The sequence below is a fragment of the Lissotriton vulgaris genome, chromosome 2_1, assembly GCF_964263255.1.
Source record: "Lissotriton vulgaris chromosome 2_1, aLisVul1.2, whole genome shotgun sequence".
Classification (NCBI taxonomy): domain Eukaryota; kingdom Metazoa; phylum Chordata; class Amphibia; order Caudata; family Salamandridae; genus Lissotriton; species Lissotriton vulgaris.
Window position 1 is genome coordinate 1,235,593,653 of NC_141687.1, and position 26,109 is coordinate 1,235,619,761.

The 26,109-nt window shown below is 44.3% G+C and overlaps 1 protein-coding gene across 1 annotated transcript in view; it reads left to right on the forward strand.

Moving 5' to 3' along the window:
* Positions 1–26,109, forward strand: part of LOC147732424 (uncharacterized) — a 2,559,122-nt gene that overhangs the window by 198,163 nt on the left and 2,334,850 nt on the right. Inside the window, exon 9 of the mRNA XM_086954262.1 lies at positions 17,966–18,158. Coding sequence (XP_086810388.1) covers positions 17,966–18,158 — 193 coding nt within the window. The remainder of the gene's footprint in view (positions 1–17,965; positions 18,159–26,109) is intronic.

The window sequence follows — 26,109 nt, forward strand, 5'->3', positions numbered from 1 at the left end:
CTTCCAACATCATGGGAATTTTAAAGGTATCCAGGGTTTGTTCATTCTCCTGGAGGAGACCCAGAAATTGGATAAAAATTCTGCTACATTTTTTTTTTGGAGGGGGGGGTGGTAAAAAATTGCAGCAGAAGAAAGCATCTGAAATTTTCCCTGCAAATGGTACCAGCAAAGGGCTTAAGCTGCTGAAATCACTATCTTCCCAGCTTTCAGGGACGGACAGACTTTTGTCAGAAAACCAAATTATTTTGCACACTTTTGGCATTTTACTGGGACATGGCCTATTTCTGCTATTTTTTGTGCTTTCAACCTACTTCCAGTTCATCGTAGAAATGGGTATGAAAGCAATAATGGATCCTGGAAAGCTATACATTTAAAAAAGGTCAGAAACATTCTGAAATAATCAATGGGTCATTTGTGTAGATCCTTCAAGATGTTTGTATAGAAACTAAGAGCTGAAAATAGGAAACATTGAAAATGTGTTGAAAAAAACAGCTACTTGTGCCAACGTTTTCACCTGTAACTTCTTCCAAGTATGACAGATTTTTGAAATCAATATACTGTTACATCTGCTGGACCCCTCTGGTTGCGGGATGTATAGGACTTATAGGAATCCAGAGCCAATAACTGAGCAGTGCCTTGCAATGTTTTTTTTTTGTACAGGGTATATAGCAATTTATTTGGAAAAATAAAAACAGTGAAAAATCGGTATGAAATGGGAACAAGCAACATATCGAGTTTAGAAACAGTAGCTATTTGCACATCTCAGAAATTGTGGGTATCCATACTAGCATGTGAATTATAGGACATTTTTCAAAGTGACTTCTTTTTTATACATTGTCCTACATTTGGAAGGCATAAATACATCAAAAGTCATTAGGTAATAACAGTTGCTGTATAATTCTGTGTTCTCCTGAGTCTCCCGATAAATATGGTATCTTATTTGTGTGGGTAGGCCTAGAGCACATGACCTGGAACAGCCCAAAATGCAATGTGAACACTTCACATTTTTACAGTGAAAACAGACCCTTTTTTGCAAAGTGTCTACCTGTGGATTTTGAACCCTAGCTCAGCCGGCACCTAGGGATACCTAGCAAACCTATACATTTTTGAAGACTAGACACCCATAAGTATCTAGGTTGGGGTGACTTGAGTGACTCTCACCAGGTTCTGTTACCCAGAATCCCTTGTAGAATTCAAACTTCGTAAAAATAAAAACACATTGTCCTCAAATTTCTGTGATGGAAAGTTCTGGAATCTGCGTGGATCCACAAAATTCCACCCACCCCGCATTATATGCAGTCTTCCAATAAAAATAGTACGACAGTTGTGTGGGTAGACTTAGTGCCCACGGCAGGAAATGGAACAAAACACACCGTTGACACACAACATTTTTACAGTGAAAACTGACCCTTTCTTGGCAAAGTGCCTAGCTGTTGTTTTGAACTCTAGCTCTGCAGGCTCCTAAGGAAACATAGTAAACCTATGTATTTCTGAAAACTAGACACCCAGGGAAATAAAAGATGGGGTGACTTGCGTGGCTCTCACCAGGTTCTGTTACCCAGAATCACTTGCATACCTCAAACATTGTCTTAAAAATACACATTTTCCTCACATTTCTGTGATGGAAAGTTCTGGAATCTGCGTGGATCCTCAAAAGTCCACCCACCCCGCATTCCCCTAAGTATTTGGATAACAATGATCACTTGTGTGGGTAGGCCTAGTGCCCGTGAAAGGAAACTGCACAAAACGTGAAGTGGACACACCACATTTTTACAGTGAAAACTGACCCTTTCTTGGCAAAGTGGCTAGCTATAGATTTTTGAGCCTAGCTCTCCCTGCGCCTAGGGAAACCTAGCAAACCTATACATTTTTTTAAACTAGACACCTAGGGGCATCCAGGATGGGGTGATGTGTGGCTCTTACCACTTTCTGTTACCTAGAATCCCTTGCAAACCTCAAACTTTGTAAAAAAAACAAACCAAAAAAAAAATGTTTCTCCCACTTTTCTGTGATGGAAAGTTTTAAAATCTACCTTGGTCCACAAACTTACACCCACCCTACATTCTCCAAAGTCTCCAGATAAAAATGGTACCGCACTCATTTGGGTGGGTCAAGTACCTGCGACAGGCAAGGGCCCAAAACGTATTGTGGAGACATCTGGTCTGGTTTTGCAGGGGGGCACCTGGGTTTTTGGCCCCTGGTTCAGTGGCCATCTTGGGAATCATACTAAACTCACACACTTCTTAAAAATAGACACCGTGCAGAGTCCAGTGAGATATGGCTTGCGTGGATCCCCCAACGTTTTCAGACTCAGAATCCCATGCAAAACACAAGATTAGTTGAATTTGTGGCGCTATACCCTTAAACCGAAGTTTTTGGCCCTTCCCACTCACAGGCCTTTGGCCCACCCACATAAGTGAGGTATCATTTTACTCAGGAGAACAAGGGGAACACTGGGTCATAGGACATTTATGCCAGCATGGTGATTCCACTCAAAGATGTGTGGAAAAAGTAAAATTTTCAGCTAAATTTGAGGTTAGCAGGGAATTCTGGATAGGAAATTGTTGGGGAATCCACGCAAGACATATCTCACTGGACTCCCAGGGTGTCTAGTTTTCAGAAATGTGTGGGTTTGGTAGGTTTCCCTAGATGGCTGCAAGCCAGGGGCCAAAAAAACAGGTCCCCCCCTGCAAAACCAGGTAGTAATATGATAGGTAATTTTCAAGTCACCACAGTACGATTTGGGCCATTTCCTGTTGCAGCCACTAGGCCTACCCACACAAGTGAGGTACCATTTCTATCAGGAGACCTAGGGAAATGCTAGGTGGTAGGACATTTTTGTCAGCCTGGTGATCCTACAACTTTCCCACACAGAAAAGTGAGGAAAATGTGATTTGTTTCCAGATAAATTTGAGGTTTGTAGGAGATTCTGAATAGGGAAACGTTGGGGGATCCTCGCAAGCCATTCCTCAATGGACTCCCCATGGTGTTTAGTTTTCAGAAATATGAGAGTTTGGTACGTTTCCCTAGATTGCCGCTGAGCCCGGGGCCAAAATCCCAGGTGCCCCCCCTTTCAAAGCCAGGATGTTTTGTGATAGGTAATTTTAATGTCTCCACAATATGTTTGGCCCTTGCCTGTCATGGATACTTGATCCACCCACAGGCGTGAGGTACCATTTTCATCGGGAGACTTTGGAAGATGCAGCGTGGGTGGAAGTTTGTGGACCAAAGCAGATTCCTGAACTTTCCATCAGAGAAATTTTGGGAAAATGTGTTTTTTGGACAAAGTTTGAGGTTTTCAAAGGATTCTGGGTAGCAGAACCTGGTAAGAGCTAAACAAGTCACCCCATTCTGGATTCACCCGGGTGTCTGGTTTTCAAAAATGTTTAGGTTTGCTAGGTTTCCCTAGGTGCCGGCAGATCTAGGCTTCAAAATGTACAGCTAGGCACTTTGCTTAGGATGGGTCAGTTTTCATTGTAAAAATGTGATATGTCCACGTTGCGTTTTGGGCCGCTTCCTGTCGCGGGCACTAGGCCTACCCACACAAGTGAGGTATCATTTTTATTAGAACACTTTGGGGAATGAGGGGTGGGTGGAAATATGTGGACCCACACAGATTGTAGAATTTTCCATCACAGTATTTTAGGGAAAATGTGTTTTTCTTGACATAGTTTGAGGTTTTTCTAAGAAAATCTGGGTACCGGAAACTGGTGAGAGCCACACAAGTCACCACACCCTGGAATCCCCTGGGTGTCTAGTTTGAAAAAAATGTAAGGTTTGCTAGATTTCCCTAGTTGCTGGCAGAGCTAGGGTTCAAAATCTACAGCTAGGCACTTTGCCAAAAAACGGTCAGCTTTCATCGTAAAAATGTGGTTTTGGGACGCTTCCTGTTGCGGGAAGTAAGTCTGACCAAAAAAGTGAGGTACCATTTTTATCGGGTGACTTTGGGGAATGCTGGGTGGGTGGAAGTTTGTGGATCTGCGCAGTTTCCAGAACTTTCCATCACAGAAATATGAGGAAAATTTGGTGTTTTTTTAAACAAAGTTTGAGGTTTGCATGGGATTCTGGATAACAGAACTAGGACTGGGCGGTAAATTCCATTCCACTCGCGGAATTTGAGGAATTTGGGTAATTTCGCGTTCCACGGAGAATGCGAAATTGGCCAAAATTCTGCGTTCCGTGACTTTGTGAAATTGTTTGCTTGTTCGCATTCTCAAAATGCGTGTTCACAAGATATTTCCCCCCGAGTACGCAAAAAGCAATTGCGAACAGGAAAAAAGCATCGCAAACAAGCAATTCCTCGTGTTTGCGAAAATTCTGCGTGTTCGCAGAGATTTCTGACTGTTTCGCTGAGATTTGCGTAACGCGATTACGCCAATTACGCCCACCCCTCAACAGAACCCAGTGAGAGCCACACTAGCCACCACATCCTATATTCCCCTGTGTGTCTAGTTTTTAAAAATGTATAGGTTTGCTAAGTTTCCTTGGGTGCCAGCTGCTAAGGACCCAAAATCCACAAGTTGGCACATTCTGAAAATAAGTCAGTGCTTAGTGGGCTTTCTGCTGCCCTGGGGAGGGGGGATCAGGGGCTATTGCCCTGACATGCCCCTAAGGGGGGCACAAAGACTGTGGCTATTTTTTCAGGGGGGACATTGGGATGCCCATCATTCTGGGCAGCCCCCACCCCTATGTATAAAAAAACCTGCACAATCGCTGGCACCTAGTGAACTCTCTGCCCGGGCAGATCAGGGCTACTGTCCCCATCTGCCTCCTGGGTGGGCAGACAGATTGTGGCATCTTTTTGGGGGGTGGAGGAATTGGTATGCCCATTCTGGGCAGTCCCCACCCCTTTGTATAAAAAAAGAAAATCCCTGGTGCCTAGTGGGCTTTCTGTCCCCCACTGGGGGCAGATATGGGGCTACTGCCCCCATCCGCCTCCTGGGGGGGGGGCAGAAAGACTGGCATTTGTTTTGGGGGGTGGGGGCATTGGCATGCCCATTCTGGGCAGGGCCCAGGGCCCACCCTGAACTTTGGGGGAAAAAGTCCCTGGGGCCTAGGGGGTTTTCTACCCCTCCTGGGGGGCAGATAAGGGGCTATTGTCCCATCTGCCTCCCGGGGGGGGGGGGGCAGAAAGACTAGCCTTTTTTGGGGGTTGGGGGCATTGGCATCCCCATTCTGGACAGCCCACCCCTACGTATATTAACCTTTTCGATGCTCATGATGGAATGGTTCCGTCATGAGCACCAGAGCTCCAGTGTTCATGACGGAATCATTCCATCATGAGTACAGGGACACTAAATCCCTCTGCTGCAGACAGCAGAGAGATTTCTTTTTTTTGTTGGCCTCTGGAGGTTACAGAAGAGCTTTCCCAGCCTCCCGAGGCAGTTTTGGATTTCCAATGCAATGATGATCACGCGCATGGCGCTCTGACGTCATTGCATTGAAAGTGAAACTGTAACTTATTTTTAGGTTCCTTGGGCCTCATTTATGAAAAGTGACGCATCGCTGCGTGAAAACAGCAATGCGTCACTTTCCACTGCGCTCTCCCTGCGACTTGATTGATGCGTTATATTTATAATATGACGCATCATGTCGCAAGGAGTTACAGATACGTCAGTATTTCTGACGTATCTGTAGGCGCAAAAGTGACGTATTGCTGGAGTGTGTCACAAAAGTGACGCAACTCCAGCAATGCTTCCTTTCACATGGGGAAAGCCCCATGTGAAAGGGCTTGCGTCAGTCTTGCGCCTGCTGTGAGGCAGACGCAAGATTTTGACGCAACAGCGTCCTAAAAGTGACGCAGTGAAATCTCATAGATTTCACTGCGTCACTATTACGAGGCTTTTTGCGGGTGAACGCCCCCTCTGCATACATTATACCTGACACAGGTATAATGTAGCGCAGGGGTTTACAAAGTGACGCATCTGCTTAGATGCGTCACTTTGTAAATAGTGCGCATCAGGAGGCATGTTTTACGCCGCCGGTGCGTCAGAAAAAGTGACGCATCGGAAGCGCAAAACTCACGCAAGGCCTCATAAATGAGGCCCCTTGTTTCAGTGCTTGTGGGGCTATCTCAGCCCCAAGCACCGGAACACTTGGGAGAAGTATTGTTAGAAAAAAGAGAATCTCCCCTTTCAATTAGTACCTTTCCCTAGTGAATCCCTGCTCAGGGATCGCCTCAAGAGGGCGACAGGGATCCACCCACTCGCCACCAGGGAGGGGGAAGCGGCCCAATGGGCAATGGCCTTTGCTCCCCCTATAACATTTTGACACAGATAGTCTTTCTTCCCCTCGGGAGGGCAGAGGGGGCAGAAAGTACCCTAGATGACAGGGTTTCTTTTTTTATAGGCCTGGGGTGGGGGCTGCCTAGAATGGGCATCCTGATGCCCCTACCCTACACCCCTAAAAAAGCAAAGGACTTTCTGCCCTCCCCTAGGAGGCATATGGGGAAAATATCACCTGATCTGCCCCTGGGGGCAGATAGCTGACTGTGCACCATTGATTCTTTTTTTAATAAGTAGGGGTGGGGGCTGCCCAGACTGGGCATGCCGATGCGCCCACCCAAAAGATAATACTACAGTCTTTCTGCCCCCCCGAGACAGATTGGGCCTGTAGCCCGTGATCTTCCCCCAGGGCGGCAGACAGTCCACAAGGCAGCAGAGATTTTTTTAACCCTTTTGTTGCTAGGCCTTCCCATGCTAAGCCTTTTTTTAGCTATCTGGGGTAGTTAGCTTTTAGGCCCCAGTAACTTTTTGACAACATAAGGGATCCATGCCAAACTTGCGTCCTTTTCTTCCAACATCACAGGGATTCTAAAGGTACCCAGGTTTTGTGGATTCCCGTGGAAGGGACCCAGAAATTAGCCAAAATACAGCAAAAAGAAATTAGGGGGTGGTGGGAAAAAATGTGCTGCAAATGAAAGCGTCTGTTTTTACCCTGCAAATGGTATCAACAAAGGGTATGTGGGCCTGAAATCACAATTTTCCCAGCCATCAGGGATTGACAGACTTTTATCAGAAAACCAATATTATTCTGCTCAGTTTTGGCATCTTACTCGGACATAGCCTATTTTTGTAATTTTTTGTGTTTTTCCACCTTCTTCCGGTTAATGGTAGAAATGGGTATGAAAGCAATAATGGATCCTGGAACATTTTAGAAAAGTAGACAAAATTGACAATTCAACAAGTGGTCATTTGGGTAGATCCTTCAAGGTTTCTTTATAGAAACTAACAGTTGAAAATAGGAAAAATTTAAAAAGAGTTGAAAAAACAGCCATTTGTGCCAACGTTTTCACCTGTAACTTTTTCTAATTATGACAGATTTTCTGATTGTGGGTATATATAGGACTTGTAGGTTCACCAAGAACTCGATGAACCCAGAGCCAATAACTGAGCAGCATCTTGCAGTGGTTTTTTATTATGTACCCGGTATATAGCAATTCATTTGGGAAAATATATACAATGAAAAATCGGGATGAAAGACACCTATGTATTTCTGAAATTGGAACAAAATATGAAGTTTAGAAACAGTACCTATTCGCAAATTTCCGAAATTTTGAGTACCCACACTAGAATTATAGGAAATTTTTCAAAGTGACTTCTTTTTTACACGGTGTCTATCATTTGGAAGGCAGAAATGCATAAAAAGTCAATAGGTAATAAAAGTTGGTCTACAATTCTGTGTTACCCTAAGTCTCCTGATAAAAATGGTACCTCAATTGTGTGGATAGACCTAGTGCCCGTGGCACGAAACGGCTCAAAACGCAACATGGACACTCTTCATTTTTACAGTGAAAACTGACCCTTGTTTGCAAGGTGCCTAGCTGTAGATTTTGAACCCTAGCTCCGCCAGCTTCTAGGGAAACCTAGCAAACCTATACATTTTTCAAAACTGGACACCCAGTGGAATCCAGGATGGGGTGACTTGTCTGGCTCTCACCAGGTTCTGTTACCCAGAATCCCTAGCAAACCTCAAACTTGATAAATAAAAACCCACATTTTCCTCACATTTCTTTGGTAGAAAGTTCTGGAAAATGCGTGGATCCACAAAATTCCACCCACCCCGCATTCCCCAAAGTCTTCCGAGAAACATGGTACCTCACTTGTGTGGGTAGGCCTAGTGGTCGTGATAGGAAATGGCCCAAAAAGCAACATGGACACCCACATTTTCACAGTGAAAACGGACCCTTTTTTTGCAAAGTGCCTAACTGTGGATTTTTAACCCAAGCTCTGCTGGCACCTAGGGAAACCTGGCAAACCTATACATTTTTAGAAATTAGAGACGCAGGGGAATACAGGATGGGGTGACTTGTCTGGCTCTCCCCAGGTTCTGTTACCCAGAATCTATTGCAAACATTTAACTTTGTAAAAGAAAAACACATTTTCCTCACATTTCTGTGGTGGAAAATTCTGGAATCTGTGTGGATTCTCAAAATTCCACCAAACCTGCATTCCTCCAAACCTTCCAAGAGATACAGCACATTTTCACTGTGATCCTCCATCAGCCCGACGCTGTTCAACATTTACATGGCCCCGCTCGCACATGTAGCCCGACAGCACGACCTCAACATAATCTCCTACGCCGATGACACTCAGCTGATCCTCTCCCTCACCAAGGACCCCATCACCACCAAAGCCAACCTCCACGAAGGAATGAAGGCTGTTGCCGACTGGATAAAGACCAGTCATTAGAAGCTGAACTTGGACAAGACGGAGGTCCTCATCCTCGGCTCCAACAATCAGCCTGGAATGACTCCTGGTGGCCGACGGCACTGGGGAAGCCCCGACAACCACCGACCACGCACGCAACCTGGGAATAATCCTCAACTCAACGCTCTCAATGACCAAGCAAGCCAACGCCATCTTCTCCTCCTGCTTCAACACCCTCCGCATGCTCCACAAGATCTACAGATGGATCCCGATAGATACAAGAAAGACAGTCATCCAGGCCTTCGTCAGCAGCAGACTTGACTACGGAAACGCCCTCTATGAGGGAGCCCGGACCAAGCTCATCAAACGACTACAGCGCATCCACAACCTCTCGGCATGACTGATCCTCTGTGTACCACACCACGGCCACATCATCCCCACCTGAGAAACCTGCACTTGCTCCCCATCAACAAGAGGATATCCTTCAAGCTTCTAACCCACGCACACAAGGCACTCCACAAGACCGGCCCAGCCTACCTCAACAGACGGCTCGACCTTCTACATCCCCAACCGCCAGCTATGCTCCACCGACCTCTCACTCGCCACCGTCCAGCGCATCCGAAGAACAACCACCAGTGGGAGATCCTTCTCCCACCTCGCCGCCAAGACATGGAACAGCCTCCCACCTCGCCTACGACAGACCCAAGACCTGCTGACCTTCAGGAGGATACTCAGACCTGGCTGTTCGATCAGTAGCGCCCCCAGCGCATTGAGACCATCGCGGGAATGTAGTGCGCTTTACAATTGATTGATTGATTGACCCTATTTTTGCGAAGTGCCTAGCTGTAGATTTTCAACCCTAGCACTGCTGACACAGAGGGAAACCTAGCAAACCTATACATTTTTTAAAACTAGACACCAAGGGGAATCCTGGATGGGGTGACTTGTTTGGCTCTCACCAGGTTCTGTTACCCTTGCAAACCACAAAATAAAACACATTTTCCTCACATTTCTGTGCTGGAAAGTTCTGTAATCTGCGTGGATCCACAAAATTCCACACACCCCGCATTCCCCAAAGTCTTCCGAGAAAAATGGTACCTCACCTGTGTAGGTAGGCCTAGTGCCCGCGACAGAAACCAGCCCAAAACACAACAAGGACACACCACATTTTCACTGTGTCAACTGACCCTTTATTGCAAAGTGCCTAGCTAGATTTTGAAGGGAAACATTAGTTACATTGCTGTGTTTACACCGCAATACCTTTGAAAATGCGGGTATTATAACGCAAACCATTACAATGACTTGCGCTGGATGGCGCTCTGACCTAAGGAATAGTATGATTTACTATTCCAACACCTTCCCTACTGTATGTAGACTGGAGTTGGAATAGTAAATCATACTATTCCTAAGTTCAGCGCCCTCCAGCGCAAGTCGTTGTAACGACTTGCCTTGTAATGCCTGCATTGTAAAAGTATTGTGATGTAAACACCACAATGTAACGTCATATATTCATTATGAACCCTAGCTCTGCCGGAACCTAGGGAAACCTCGCAAACCTATACATTTTTGAAAACCAGACACTCAGAAGAACCCATGATGGGATGACTAGTCTTTTTTTCACCAGGTTCTGTTAACGAGAATCCCTTGCAAACCTCAAACTTTGTCAAAAAAACAAATTCTCCTCACATTTCTATGGTGAAAAGTTCTGGAATCTGCTTGGATCCACAAATTTCCACCACACAGCATTCCCCCAGGTTTTCCAATAAAAATGGTACCTCACTTGCGTGGGTGGGTCAAGTACCCGCGACAGGCAAGGGCCCAAAACTTATTGAGGAGACATCAAAATGACCTTTCACAAAACAACCTGGTGTTGCTGGGAGGGGCCATCTGGGTTTTTGGCCCCGGGCTCGGCGGCCATCTTGGGAAACTACCAAACCCACACATTTCTGAAAACTAGACACCCGGGGAAGTCAAGTGAGGTGTAGATTGCATCGGCCCTCTAACATTTTTCTACCCAGAATCCCCTGAAAACCTCAAATGTATCAAAAATAAATAAAAGGAAGTGCAATACTTGGGTCATCACATATTGGCAATAAGTATGAGACCAAAAACTGATTTGTTGGAGAAGATTAGGGATGCACCTGTAGACAAGACCAATTAAGATCATTCCTTGGCCTTTGTGAATATTATTTGAGATTTTTGGGAAGCTTTGCTTTTCAATGGGAGCCTTTGAAAACACTACTAAGATCTAGTGTTAAGTATTTTGGAGGGAATAAAGATAAATAAACATTTCATTTTTTAAAGGTTTTATCATAATTGCTCCTGCACTTTTAATTTTCAATGATGATGCTAGAGCAACCGATCTCGAGGCAGGAAACTAGGTTTGTGTCTCCACAGGGACGCTCAACATCCAGTGATTCTGGGCATCTGTAATGCAACTGATGCTCATGTAAAGCACTCTGATACATTTGGGTCCAGTTTGTGCAGTATAAAACACCGCAAACAATAAATTGTCATGGTTGATGCAATTAGTGTTGGTCTTGGAATATGGTTGAGTGAAATGGAGGCAGAGAAAGAACAATGGCCATTGACTCTGCACAAAAAATAGTACAATAGAAAAAGAAGTGCTAGTCCACGTACCGATGACCAACCACTTCTCTACATATCAATGGGGCAGAGAGTTCACATTGATTACTAATCATAACTCTTTCATATACCTGTTAACTGCTAGCTATTTTAACAAGACCAGTCCTAGGTTGATGAAGTTACTTTCTAAAATACTCAAGTTTAACTTCAGGTTAAAACACATATGGGACGGAAATAATTTTAAAGCAGATTTTCTTTCACATTACCCAACTGCCAACACACTCAAAGTAAATTTACCAGAAAAGTTAGAAAGTGCTGCAGGTTTGATTGTTGGTGTGGTATTGATGAAGAAATAGTTTCTCAGCAAGAATGAGAGGAGATGGGAAGTGGTGACATTTGTCAAGCCTTGCTCAAAAAATACATCAGACGAGGGTAGCAAAAACAACTCATAAGTGTGATAAAGTCAAGTTTTTCGAGACGGTCAAGGATGAACTTGCTATTGAGGGCAAACTGATTTTGGGGAGGAATTTACTTCTACCACTTTTGAACCAGAGAAGTAGATGGATAACATTTGCCTGAGATGTTACAGTAGCATTACTGGTGGTCAGGAATAGAGGTAAAAGTTGAAATGTTTGCGACTGGATGTGACTGATATAAAATGGTTGATAAATTTCTTAGTGCACATAATACCGCTCTTTTCCCAGTGAATTTTCCAGAATCACCGTGGGATAAATTAGAGATGGATTTAATTGAGCCTGTTTTTTCTTAATGAGCACTTGAGATATGCCTTTGTTGTGGGTGACCATCACTTTAAATGGGCATATTAAACATTTCTCATGACTGAACATTATAAGTGGTAATTGATGTGCTTCAAGAACTATTTCTCTGAGAAGGTATTCTAAAAGTTTTTGTTTCTGACAATGGGGTGCAGTTCAAATCGGAATTGATGGAGTCATTCATCTTTTCCTTGGGTGTTAAGCATTTAACTGTTGCGTCTCTACCTTCTCCAAGCTAATGGAATTGTGGAGAGGGTGATCTGCATAATAAAAGCAATGGGCTTACACTCTCATGCTTTTAAATGGCAGAGCTCTTTCTTGCTGAATAGAACACACACAGTGCAGTTCTACTGGGCTCCTTATTGAGCCCTACTCTCGTCAGTGCCTATATAGCTCCACTGGCAATAATTGTCAGGAATTGGGGCTTTAAGGCCACATTTTACATAGATTATACCCAGCTGATGATATCACTGGGGGAGAATCACCATGAGACCCGAAGAAATCTTTAGGGATGCCTCACCGAAGTAACAGAATTGATGTCAAAGCATTGTTTAAAACTCAATGCAGAAAAACACAGAAATACTACTGTTCGAAGGTGCGCATCAGATTTTGGATACCTCTTGTGGTCTGAGCCTTTAAGAGAGACACCCATGCTCAAGAAGTCTGCTAAAATTGTGGGGGTCATCATTGTTAACCAACTCTCCATGCAAGAACATGTCAGAACTGTGTGGCAAATGCTTTGGCATTCTCAAGCTTTTGAGAAGAATATTCAAATGGATTCTAATAGCTTGGCGAAAAACCATAGTCCAGGCCCTCCTAAAGAGTAGATGGACTATGGTAACGCACTGTTTGCAGGCATGGCTGATTACCTTTTCACTAAATTGCAGGAAATTCAATATGCGGTGGCCAAGCTTATCTGCAATATGGATAGATTTGGCTCTGCTTCAGCCTGCTTGAATTCTCTGCATTGGTTGTCTATGCAGAAGAGGGCCAACGTTAAACGTTTATGCTTCACTTACAAGGCTTTGCATAATGTGGGCCTGGGGACACTTCAAGCCAGAAGGGAATTTTACAAACGTACTCGTGAACTGAGATCCAGTGATTTTACTTTAGCCAAAACTAAACGAATAAAGAAGGCCAGATCAAGATGCCGCTCCTACTCTTATTTGGTTGCGGTTCAATGGAACTCTTCACCCTTGGACATTCATTTAATTAAAAATCATACTAGGTTTAGGAAAGAGTTGAAAACTTGGCTCTTTGCTGGTTAATTGATGGCAGGATGTTTCTGTTTTGGTTTAATGAAACTCACTTAGTGGACGGGTTTGGGCATCCACCTAGGGCTATGGCATCCCCTAGGGTATAAGTGTTGCGCGTCTACAAATACAAAAATAATAATAATAAACAAGCCATTCCATTGGCAATTTCATCTGGTCCAGATGTTCAGATCGCAGTTGCCAGAATGTTGTGGCATTATCATAATACTTCTTGCTCGACCATGGGAGCCACACTATTTGGTATTGTTGAGAGGAAGACAACCTTTGTGCGAAATATTTCCTAGTAGGGTGTTGGATTATTTTTTTGTAAATGGAATGGATCATAGGGTACCTAATGTTCAGGAGGTAAGTCAAAGAGTGAAGGGAGCACACATTGTGAGCAATGTAATCTACAATTAAATGAACAGGTTCGATGATGTAACCTTTGATGTAGGAGACATTGTGAAGGTAAGACAGTCTATGGACTATAAGGGAGACTCTTGAAGCTTCCATCCTAAATCTACTATATTCCAGGCCTCCAAAAACGCCATTAAAATGCATAACAGAAGGTGGTGGAGCAAGAAAACTGTTGGTAAGGGTCACTCTGTTCCAGAAGACAGTGGTTGAGCAAATTATGACATTTTGTCAACATTATATGTGGATTATCATAGAGAATAATCGATGGGTGTTTGTTTAAAAGAGAAGCTAGCACATGAGAAGTGAGTAATCCTGCAGCTGTTTGAACAAATTAATTGATGGCACAAGCTCCCTAGCTGCTTGTGAAGGGTTTCATTTCTTGTTAGTTTGACAAGAAGGAATTGAAAGTAGCAAAAAAAACATGACTTGAATCATAGTAAAAGATTGAAAAAGGAAGGGAAACCAAGTATCTCAATCACTATGTAGTGGAAGAGGTGTGGAGCAGTGGTCAGGGTGGCTGACTCCGGAACACAGGGGATCACAGTTCGATCAACTGCGGCAGGTTAGCCCAGCACCTTGTGACTATGGGCAATAGCTCTCTTATTCTTCCAGACTGCCCCCACCGCAAGGACACCTCGACTGAGGTAGCTGCATGCTTTTCAAATGCTGGTATTATGATTATGTACCATCTAAAAGTAATTTTTTCTAATGCAATTTATTTGATCATGTGGCGGTTTTGTAACAAATTGTTGTTTTTGGTTTTCTTATGGAATTACACTTTATGGGTCATCTTGAATGTTCCTTTAAACATTGGATTTTTTGTGTGTTTTTTTGCAATTTTTTACATAGCTCGAACTAGACCTGAAGGTATCAGAGCACTTTACATGAGCACCAGTTGCATTACAGACGGACAGATTCATTTTTAGGTATGGGGAGATTAAGTGATTTGCCCAGAATCACAGGATGTTTGAGCCCCCGCCAGACTTGAACCTGGTTCCCCAGCTCCAAGGTCGGCTGCGATAGCTGTTAAGCCACACCCTCTCCTCAATGCTCTCTATGTGATCCTCCGACTTCTAACGACGAGTACTCCAGACTCCATTTAGTTGCTGATGGAGCCTCAAGCAGTCACCAGAGGGATATTGTGTGCTGCTGCTTCCAGAATATTCTAAATAAACAAGATCAAATTAGATTTTACCTTCCCCCGTTCTTGGTCTGCTGTGATAACTACAAAACCCTTAGAATGTTTTTTTTCCAGCTGGAAGAGCCTGAAACATGGTACTAGACCATTTAATAGCTCCAATCCAAGCTTAGGCGATGGAGTGCTGCAAGGCTCACCCATTATTACCAAGCATTTTTATAATTTAAATGCAGGCAGGGCTGTCTTTAGCGCTGGTGGTGCAACATTCTTTTTTAGTACCCCCCCCCACCCATAAGATCTTTTACTCGATTTCCCTCACTACCTCCCAGCAAAAGTGCCACTCATCTCTCCAAAGCCCCTATCCCAAATACATTTCATTTGTTTTAAAGCGCGAAATGTTTTAAAGAGCTGGTTGACGATGGCTTTACTAATCCACTCAACTATCCACCTAAAACACAGATTTGTTCTTTGCAGCAGGTATATTAACCCTCTGCTCCCCTTTATGTCAAGTTAAAACTGCCACTAAACAAAACTCAGATCTCTCTCTCTCTATCAGGAACATTTATCAAAAGAATCACTATTAAATGTTTATTGCTGCCTTAAAGCTGGACGCAGCCGGTACTCTGTGGCAGGTACTTTTAAATCGTATGTTAGTGAAGGTTCTGGGACACCAAAGTCAATTCATCACCTGTCCAAGTGCATGACAAATATCTAAGATTTGATAAAACACAGGTGGTGGCAGCTAATGTTGCAGAAACATACATTATTGTCAGTGGCAACGAACATCAGCTCGGGAAAAGCCAACTATGCCCTCATGCCTCCTAGCTTCTAAATTCATTGGATGTGCTTGCCAATGTAATAAAACGCTGTGCCTATGCATTCAAAAGTGTAAGAAGAGGACGCTCCTCTACATCGAAGATTAAGTATTTCCACAATTCTCTTTGAGTCGTATTGTTGTTACTGTTAAGGGGCATGTGCACTGGCTTCATAAAATGTGAGTTGGTCGTTGAGGAATATCTGTGAGGTGAGAAGAGATTTACAAATGAGTCAAGATTCTGGTAGCTAATGCATGTCGTATTAAGGGAATCACAATTGACAAGAATGTTTATGTGGAGGAACTCTTGTAAAGCCTATCTTATATCAAACTCAATTTCGTTTACCTTTACTTGATCGTGTCAATCTCATTTTGTGCTATCCACTTCCTTTATCAGTTGGCCCATCACATCTCTTTTGGTTTTGATCCACTTCTTGTCTGCACTGCCTTGTCGTGCCCATGTTTTCCCAACCCCACTCAAGTCATGCTCCTGACCTTGGGGGCATGCTTCTGTTTGTTATAGGCCTCCTGTCTGTACCTTTCCCCTGAGCTCTCCTGCTCTTTTCCGTTTTCTGTCTGTGCTGGCTTGTGAGGTCTCCTGTGGCTCCATGAAATGATTGCAGTGAACACCGTTGTTTGCGCCCTGAGCACTTCTGTGTTGCAGAAACTATTCACAGATGCTTTTGCACCACCGCTTCTAATAGCGATTCTGCTGGTGCAAATTTGCCTTTAGAGGGAGTGTTCTATCATTAGCCTGTGGGTGTGAGCCCAGGAATGGTCTACCGTTCTAGGCCTGGATCATGCCTCATTTTACAGAACATGGCCCGTGTTGGATTGCTTCAGTCTGTAACGCAAGGTGATATTTCTATTTACCTGATAGGTGTCTTGCATATTTAATTCTATGTGTCCCCTTTTCTCTGGTCCGTGTATTTCTTTATGTTGATGCTCTGTGAATCCACAATTGTCTCATGCATCTCCCGACTTTGTTTCTTTTTGCCATTTTTACTGCCATGATAACAGTCTCTCACTATTGTAATCGAGCTCCAGTCTGCCCATTTCTGTGGGCTCTCCTTTCTTCCGGTCGATATTCTGTCTGTACTGTCCATATGTCTTGATGCCTCGCTCACATCTTCTGTATTGCAAGTCGCATATTGTTTGGTGCGGACGCAGCCTCCTATAGCTTGTGATGACTGTATCGTCCTTCTTCCAATGAGAAGTGTTTATTGTCTAAATCAGCTTCTGTCTGTGCCACCCACGACCTCTCTTTGTTTTCCTGCTCGAGCACCTGTTTGTTCTGCCCAGTGATCTTACTGCTGTTCAGTTGCAGCTTCTGTCTGTGCTGACCGAAGGTCTTCTCTTGTGTTGTTCCCGGTCCTGTATGTGCTGTTTTCTGAGCTCCTCCTATCTTTTCGACGTGTCATCTGCCCTTCTTTGTGATCCTCCTCCCAGTCACTGTTTTGCACTTATAATAGTTCATCTAAGCGCGGGCTCTTAAACCTGTGTTGCTGGCTCAAAACCAGAAAGGCTGGTATCACAAGTGATGGTTTGTTGTAAACCTGGGAGGAACACTACGCTACACTTGTAGAGTGTGCAACTACGCTCTACGCGAATCGCACGTAGCACAGTACAAAAATGCGTAGCATAGAGTAGCGGGCCTTTTATGTTTGCTCGCGGTCCTCAGCGTCAAGTTGGCGACCACGAGCGAGCAAAATCAATATCCCGGCGAGGCTTTTTCCTCGTTCGCGATCAGCAAAATCAAGTTACCGATTGTGAGCGTGGAAAATAAACCACCTGGCGAGATTCTCAACGCGGGGAGGTCAGGTTTCTCATTGCGAATGGTCGCGTATGCTCGCGACCGCTCGCACTGAGAAACTACCAGTCCGCGTTGAGAAAGCTGCCGCTCGAGTACAAATCTACTTGAGCGGCAGAAAACTACCTCTTGCACTATGCATGATGCCATTCGCAATGATTGCACAGTGTGGACAAGCATCCGGCACTGTGCAATCATTGCGAACAGCAGTTCCCTACCGAACTACTCAGTTCGCGTAGCTACGCTTAGCTTGCATAGTGCGAAGTGCACTTCGCGTAGCTACTCGTAGTGCTACTACACAAACTCCGCCCAGGGTTAGTTTGTTGTTCATGGGCCCAGGGGTGATGGTACACTCTAATGTGATATTTATCACATCTGCCAACTCAGACCAAGAGGTGCCTTGCACCTGCTCCCAGTCACCCATGTTTCACGTCAAACTGGTATTTCTGTTGTTTGTCTTAGAAAGTACAATTGGCATGGCTTCAATTGCAATAAAGCAGCACTGATATTCTTCTTGTTACAGGAATTGAACATTGTCTGCAATGTCCTGCTGGCTTTTACTGCTCATTTGAAACCACCGACCCAATCCCGTGTCCAACTGGTACCTACAGTTCACTGGAGGGCCAGGACGACTTAAGAGACTGCAAACCCTGCCCAGCTGGCAGTGCTTGTACCAGGGTCGGCCTTACCCAACATGACACAGGATGCACACCTGGGTGAGTATCATGATCACTTTCTGGGCAGGAATTTAATGTTCTTTAATTATGTTAATGCTTTTTCTTTACAATACAGAAATCTAGGCATCTAAGGCTGCATGGTGAGGTGTGTTATTGCTTGTCACTTTGACATGGTACCCAAGGCCTTCCACTTTGTAAACTTAACGTTTTTTACTGCAAATTTCTGGAAGAATTATGGAAGAGAAGTAAAATAGAAAATCAAAAACAGGTTGTGGCAGGGCCTGGCAAAATGTATTCCAGCCGTATTCAAACACTGAGGACCCCATCCCCTGTGCCTAATTTTCCTTTTAGGGCAGGCTGGCGTACAGCCTGCCTCCCTGAACCTCTTAGAGGCCCCAGTGGCCCCATATCCTAGGTCAATAAACTTCAGGGCCGATTCCGATTCTAGTTGGAACGGCTCAGAACCATGTTTGGAGCCCTTCCGACCGAATCGGTCAGTGCCGGCCGATGGGCTCGATCGGAATGGAATCCGACTCAGATTTCCAGATGGCCATCCGGAAATCTTCCAGTACTCCCCCGGTCGCCTCTTTACGACTGAGGGAGTACAATGGCAGTTTTTCACTTCCTTTTTGTGCCGGTCTGTCTGGCACGAAAAGGCAGTAGGAGACTGCCTTTGGGGGCCCCCAGCAGGGCCCCCAGCGGTGCAAGGCCGCCGAATGGCAGCCTGGGGGCACCTATGGTGCCCCTCTGTGGATCCCTGCACCTGTGACCTTGGGGTGCCGGCCACAGGTTGCAGGGATGAACTGCACCCCTGCTTTTCTCAATGCAGGCATGCATTCCGCTCGGAATGCATCCCTGCATTGTGAAGTATACGAATGCGACCGAACCCTGTTCGGTCGCATCGTATTAGCAGGGCCGTAACCCACGACAGCAGGTTGGTGGGTTACTGCTCCTGACCGATGTCTGACGGACCTGACCCCGTCCGACATCGGAATCAGCCCCTAAATTGGGGAGGGGCGTGTGACCCTCCTCCCTAAGAAGAAATATGACTCCTAATACCTCATCTGCTGGGGCCAAATCATTTTTATGGTAGAGGGTGGCATGCAGCCACCCTCCCGAGCTGAAGTTTGACCCTAGGGAGCAAATCCTCCATGGCTCGAGTTAGGTCTCCCGCCTCTGATGGGAGCAGTAATTCTCTTGCCACACAGGAGCAAACATTTTATTTTGTTTCCTGTCCACGAGTGTGCAAAGGAAAAAGCTCTGCTCTTGCTGCAGGAGCAGATCTAATGTCTGCTCTCACAGAGTGGGAGCATACTTTTTGCCGGCTCCCACCAGCACCTAGGGTGAGTGCTGTGGGAGCCAGTAAGAGCCACGGGGCACTTGGGGCTTCCACCGTGGCCACCACTGGGTTTAAATATTGTAGGGGCTCTGGGTTGGCACCAGGGCACCTATACAAGTAAAAAGTGTCTTTTTTAAAAATCCACATGGGATACGAATAATAAATGATGTTTTAGAGCCCTTTATTTACTATTCAATGCTCGGGATGTGGCACCTCATAATGCCCTTTCTGGATTCATTTAAATATTTTTGGGTGAATGATGGTGCCAGAATCTGAGCAGAGTCCCCACCAGCACGTGTTTTGAGTGTTGTGGAGGGCTTCAGGGACTACAGCAGCCCTTCAGAAATAATTAAAATATGCCTATATTTTCGGGGGTCTATAGAACATGACCACTGGAAAATGTGATCTTTTCTTTAATTAGTACCAGAGCTGGAGTTTTTACTCTTCAGCTTGGGAATGTAGTGAACCTTGTGGTTGGTCTTATAGCTGCGTTATGTGTCTTGAGGAGTGTAATAGAAAGAGTCACTTGACTAATGGCGTTTTTTAATATACATGCTTTATTGCAATTGTTACTTGCTGACATTGCAATGACCCCTTGACAAAACCTATAAATCTGCCTTTTATATATTGACAGTGACTGACCTGAAAAAAAACCTAGAAATTCAATGGAAAAAAACCCCAAAGATTAAAGTACCGTTTTGGTTAAGTTTTCAAAGAAACCTTGTCATTTCTGTGAGAAAAACAAAGGTTAAGTGATGTTAGGTTTAGGTGATAATGTCAGTTACAACATAACATGCACTGCTTATAACCTCACATATTAAATCACTGATGACATGGCAGCAACACTACATTAACTATAACTTGCCACTCTATCATGCACTGTGCTCTCACAACACATATGATTTACAATATCATAACTATGATTGTAAATAATAGATTTTAGATGGTAAAAGTGAGCGTACATACAAAGATATCAGCAGTGCATCGACAGGGTGCACGTTATAGTTAATGTAGTGTGGCTACCAATTTGAATACACTGTGTATGGAGGTGCCAAAGTTAAAATAACTTGAAGGTGTGTGCAAATTATGAATTAAAGGTACAAGTATACGTTTACAATATTTAATTTTTGTGTGTATTTTAATTTTGTTTTGTGTATAACGAATAAGTAAAGTTTTCCTAACTGTAATAAAGGCTTAAATGTTGGTTTTCATTGAATATATATATACACACACACACACCGATACACATATATTCTCATTGAAAACACAAAGGTAAATGTTTCAGTATATTTAGGTGGAAATCTCAGGTGACAAGGCAACGTTTTAAAGTAAAAATCCCCAGTGATATTCACCAGTTATAGTTATCACTAGTATCTATAACTCCTGCTCGAAGGTAACTATAACTCGCACTCCGGCGATGCACAGTCTTGTCATCAATGATTTCATTTAAAATCTTCTAATGGTCTTATCAATGATGTCATAGAACATGTCATGACTGATGCAATTAGTGGGGTATTTAGCAGTGCATGGTGAGGGTGAAAGTTATAGTTACCTTAGAGCACAAGTTATAGTTACTGGGGAGAATTATAACTGGTGGATTTCAGTGGTTTTTTTTAGCTTAAAATGATAACTTAAAAATAACGTCACTTTATCCTATATTTGTTCAGTGAATTTCTAGGGGTTTTTAATGCACATTTCATTACCACACATAAAGACAACCACCTACTTGTCATGCAAATCCTTTAGGCTTGCATAGTGGGGGCAGGCCAGGCCCTGTGTCCAACCCCACGAGCGCAGTGTACAGTGGGGGGCGGTTGGCCAGGCAGTGCAGCCAACCTCCTGTGCATGGGGGGCTTGGGTGCAGGGCATTGCCTGTTAGGAACCAATCCTCGCAATGTATTGCCTTCTGAAATACCAAAATATGAAAAGGGTACCAATTAACTTTATCAAGAGGTAAGCATATCAGTATATAAAGATGATCTATCTCTTTTCTCCAAAAATCAACTTTATATTTATTAGTAATCAAATGTATATTTAAATATTTCACACAATCCAATTTTTATAAATGTTTAGTAAAATAAAAATGTTTAATAGCCTTTTAATATAAAACATATCTTTGACTTGCTTTTAACATGGTTTTTATTATTACATTTTGTCAGTGAAAAAGTCAAAATAAATAGCAACATATCTGTATATATTTTATAAATACCCTATTTCTGAGTCTTTCTTGTAACTTTTTTTGGCTCAGAAAATGCAATCACAAAAATAACCTCAACTGAGCCTTGCTCACGATCTGAAGAGCATGGAGCTCAATAGAGGAGTACTTTAAGAAAATATGGTAAGTTCTCCTAGTGCCATGGATTTAATGACCCAGGAGACTTACTGTTTTTTTAAATGCTGCTGGTGGCTGTTAGACTCCCTACAGCCCACATAAATTTTTAAAAAAAGGCTTTGCGATGGCCCTCCCTATTCTACGAGCACCACTAATCTAAATATAATTTAACAAATAAATCTCTTGCAGGTCATTAGGTGTGCTTCTTGAAAGGAGCCGCTTATTTATTACTCACTTTTAAAAAAAAGTTACAGTGGGTGTCCCAGTACCCATCAAGACATGCTTATTTTATTTTTGTAACGGAGGGGGTGTGCAGCCCCCCTCCCTAGGCCTTTTCAGGCCCCAGGGACCTCATACCCCCGGGCCGTATTTTTTCTTAAGGGGAGGGGGCATGCAGCCCCATTCCCTAAGCCAGTTTGAACCCCGAGGACCCCATCCCCCAGGGCCTTATCTTTTAAATTAGGGAAGGGGCACTCAACACCCTTAATGGCCCCAGGAACCCCATCCCACAGGTCCTCTGGTGGATGGCCCCGTATCTACTCAGGATACCAACAAACCAACACCTTTAGCATGCAGGGGGAGACCCAGGACCCCATGGCCCCAGCCAGTTTCCCAACTAGCACCATACTGGGTGCTGGCAGGAGATGGTGCTGCTATGTGCTCCTGCTCAGGTGGGATCATGGGGCCTCATTTATAAAAAGTGACGCATCGCTGCGTGAAAACAGCGATGCGTCACTTTTCAGTGCGCACTCCTTGCGACACCAATGATGCGTCATATTTAATGTATGACGCATCATGTCGCAAGGACTTACAGATACGTCAGTATTTCTGACGCATCTGTAAGCGTAAAAGTGACGCATTGCTGGAGTGTGTCACAAAAGTGACGCAACTCCAGCAATGCGTCCTTTCACATGGGGAAAGCCCCATGTGAAAGGGCTTGCGTCAGTCTTTCGCCTGCTGTGAGGCAGGCGCAAGATTGTGACGCAACAGCATCCTAAAAGTGACGCAGTGAAATCTCATAGATTTCACTGCGTCACTATTACGAGGCTTTTTGCGGGGGAACGCCCCCTCTGCATACATTAAAACTGACGCAGGTATAATGTGGCGCAGGGGTTTAAAAAGTGACGCATCTACCTAGATGCATCACTTTTTAAATATGGCGCAACAAGGCGCATGTTTTACGCTGCCGATGCGTCACAAAAAGTGACTCATCCGCAGCGCAAAACAGACGCAAGGCCTCATTTATGACTTTTTGCCGTAGGGAAGCGCAACAGGCCTTCCTGCTGCGCTTCCCAACGGCAAAAGAAAAGGGCAGAAATGCGCCGTATCTATAAGATACAGCGCATTCCTGTCCTTTTCCCCTGCACCGGCGCACAATGGGCTACCTGCGCCAGCGCAGGCACCCTTGCACAATGGTGCAAGGGTGCCTGCGTTGCGGGGAAGATTATTTTTGTACAGGAAGAGAAACCTTTCTGTACAAAAATAATCACAAGAGTCTTTTCCTCTTTCTATGTGTGCTGTTGTGGTAAATAAAATAATTACCCTGTCGGAGTTTCTATACATTAACAAGGATCATGCATATAATGAGAGGCAGAGTCCGTGGTGTCCGATTCAGAAGGGCTTTATTCAGTAACTCGAGTTAAGGGAGAATCGGGTTCCATCCCCACTAGGGATCAGGAAGGATCGTCATCTGAACTTTATTCACAGAGTACATTATTTATAGTTAAAACATACATTAACTTGCATAGAGAAGGCGGAGCAAGTGAAAGAGAGAGATAGGAGCACATGGGCGTGAAAAAGGGCGTGTAAGAAGGCGTACACGTGGGTGTTCACTTGATGAGTCATAGGTGTGTCATAGATGGGTGGATACATGGAGGGGGTCTGAATGGTCAGCTGGAACCTTTACCCTACTTGTGTGCGCGACTTGGCCATGACGTGAAATTGACGTGTAACTGGGGGGAAGCTGGGGGGAGCTAACTTTCGTGCTAGTAGAGAAACCTTGGATGTCAGGACGACCTGCACTTCTGATATTATCTGATATCTTGTGTTTGGAGGATGTATTATCTGACTTAAAGGTCGCTCGAGCAAAGGCTGCTCATCACTAAATGCTAGTGTGTGCATATATTTCTTTGTGCATTGCGTGGGGCCATGGGCCTTCTATGGATGCGGGTTCTGTAAATCACTTGAAAGGAGACAGAAAGGCTAGGCCCTATCTTCTGCAGGCGGAATATGTTTACCCTTTTCATTAAGCAGGAATGTGTATCTGTGGAGCAGGGCAGATAACTGTAAGCAAAATACTGTCTTGGCAGGCCAGGCTGGGCACCTCTCGGCTGAGCAGGAAGTATGTGAGAGGTCAGGGATACATAACTAAACTACAGTTTTCAGAGTATCAGAAGGCTTGGAGCCTGAATTCGGGTCCTGGCTCGGCTGAGCCACAAAGACGTGCTCATCTCGACTTTTAAACGTGTACCATGTAAATGCATTGGCAACATAGGCCTCAGTGCAGAATTGACGTTTCTTTCATGGAGGGCTTGGTAACTGACATGCTAACATTGAACGGAAATGCGGAGGCATTATTATTACAGGCATGAGAGGGGAGTTGCATGGTGACATGGACATACATGGGGTACATGTAGATACATAGGGTGCATGTAGGGGACACACTGGCCACGTAAAATTTCTATTTCCTCATCCCCTCCAGCATCATTTGCTCGTCTTTTTTCTTTTGTATACGTGGATGGGGAATACAGGCAGTGGCACACAAGCCGCAAATCGCTGGGCCACATTGCAGACAGAGACAGCAACTAAATAGAACAAGCAGTATCACTCCTAGGAACGACAATACTTTCCATCCCCATGCTGATATTACACTCCAGAGCCAACCGGACCAAGTCCATGTGCCTGGGTTCTGATGTATCTCGTGAGCTATCTTGTGGAGTCTTGTTATTGCTGCATACACGGATGGGCGTTATTAGGAATAAACACGCAACAACTGGAGCCGATCACTCTACAAGCCCCGCCCCTATCTGCCAGGATGACGTCAAGAACAAGGCGGTTCTGAAGAACAACAAGTCTCATAGCAGACTGCTCCTCTGTCAAGTTCGCTAGAGCAGAAGTAGTCTCATTCACTACTGCTTCAAGAGTTCTTGTTAACCTGCGTATTAATTTACTGTTTTGGACGGGACCTATGAAGAAAAAGAATCCTCTATTGAAATCTGTATATTGCTCTAAAGCTGTCTCAGTCTGATCGACAACTGGGGAATCGGTCTCCCTCCTGTGTCTAACATGTACTAGTCGAGAATCTCGATGATAATGGGATGGGGCTAGAAAGACGGGTGGCAACAGGAACGCAATATAACACGTCCCATCCCAGTCTAAGGGCAGACGTATATAGGCTGTCTGACCGCAAATGAAATAGGAATGGCGGGAAGCTTTGAAAATAGACTTTCCTTTATCATTGAACTCGATTACAGTATTACAATCACTGTGTCCTAAATGCACTGAACCTTTCTTTCTAACGCATAATTTGCCTTTTACTGGTAAGACTGTTATGAACGGTGGACCTATATTTTTCTCGGACTGGACATTCAAAATCATAAAGTTAAGGGAAGCATTTCCTTGTTCATACACTTCATTTTCTAGATCAGTCCCTTTCCTCTGGGGGAGACCATCTTCGTCTGGAAAGCATGCTTTATTCATTACTGTATTCAAATCTCCCCAAACCCAATCGCTCTGGGAATCGGTGAACTTTCTGTCTTGTGATGACATTAAAGCAAACCATGCTCCGCACGAACCATTGTGCGAGAACGGGAAAGGAAAGAGGGGCAGAACTCCCTTCGTTTTCTGATAAGGTGGGAGTCGGCCACATACCCAGCAATTCGTTACATTGCTGGTCTGATGAGAATGGTGCAACATTCGAATAAAAGTATTGTTGCGCAGTGCTAGTCGATATGACAGTTCATGGGGTGGCAGATCACTGAATGTGTGCTCTACAGTGTCGTTGAAGGAAGAATGTATATGTGAAGCAATAGGAGGAAAGAAAACATGTAGTGTCAAGCTGATACATATAATCGATATACTTAGAAGAAACATAATAATCAGAGTTACTATACATCTACTGCGTAAGGTCTTGCAGTATTTCTCTCTCTTATCTCTCTGTCTGCTATTCTGGTCTACGATCTTATACATGTCAGGAACCTGTCTAACCGATTCACCACAGGGTGGACTTAAACAATTACACGCTGTCTGACTTACTAGACCGTAATTTTGACCTATACTCCTGTTGCGGAGTCTTTTCTAGCAAAGGGGGCTTTGAGTCA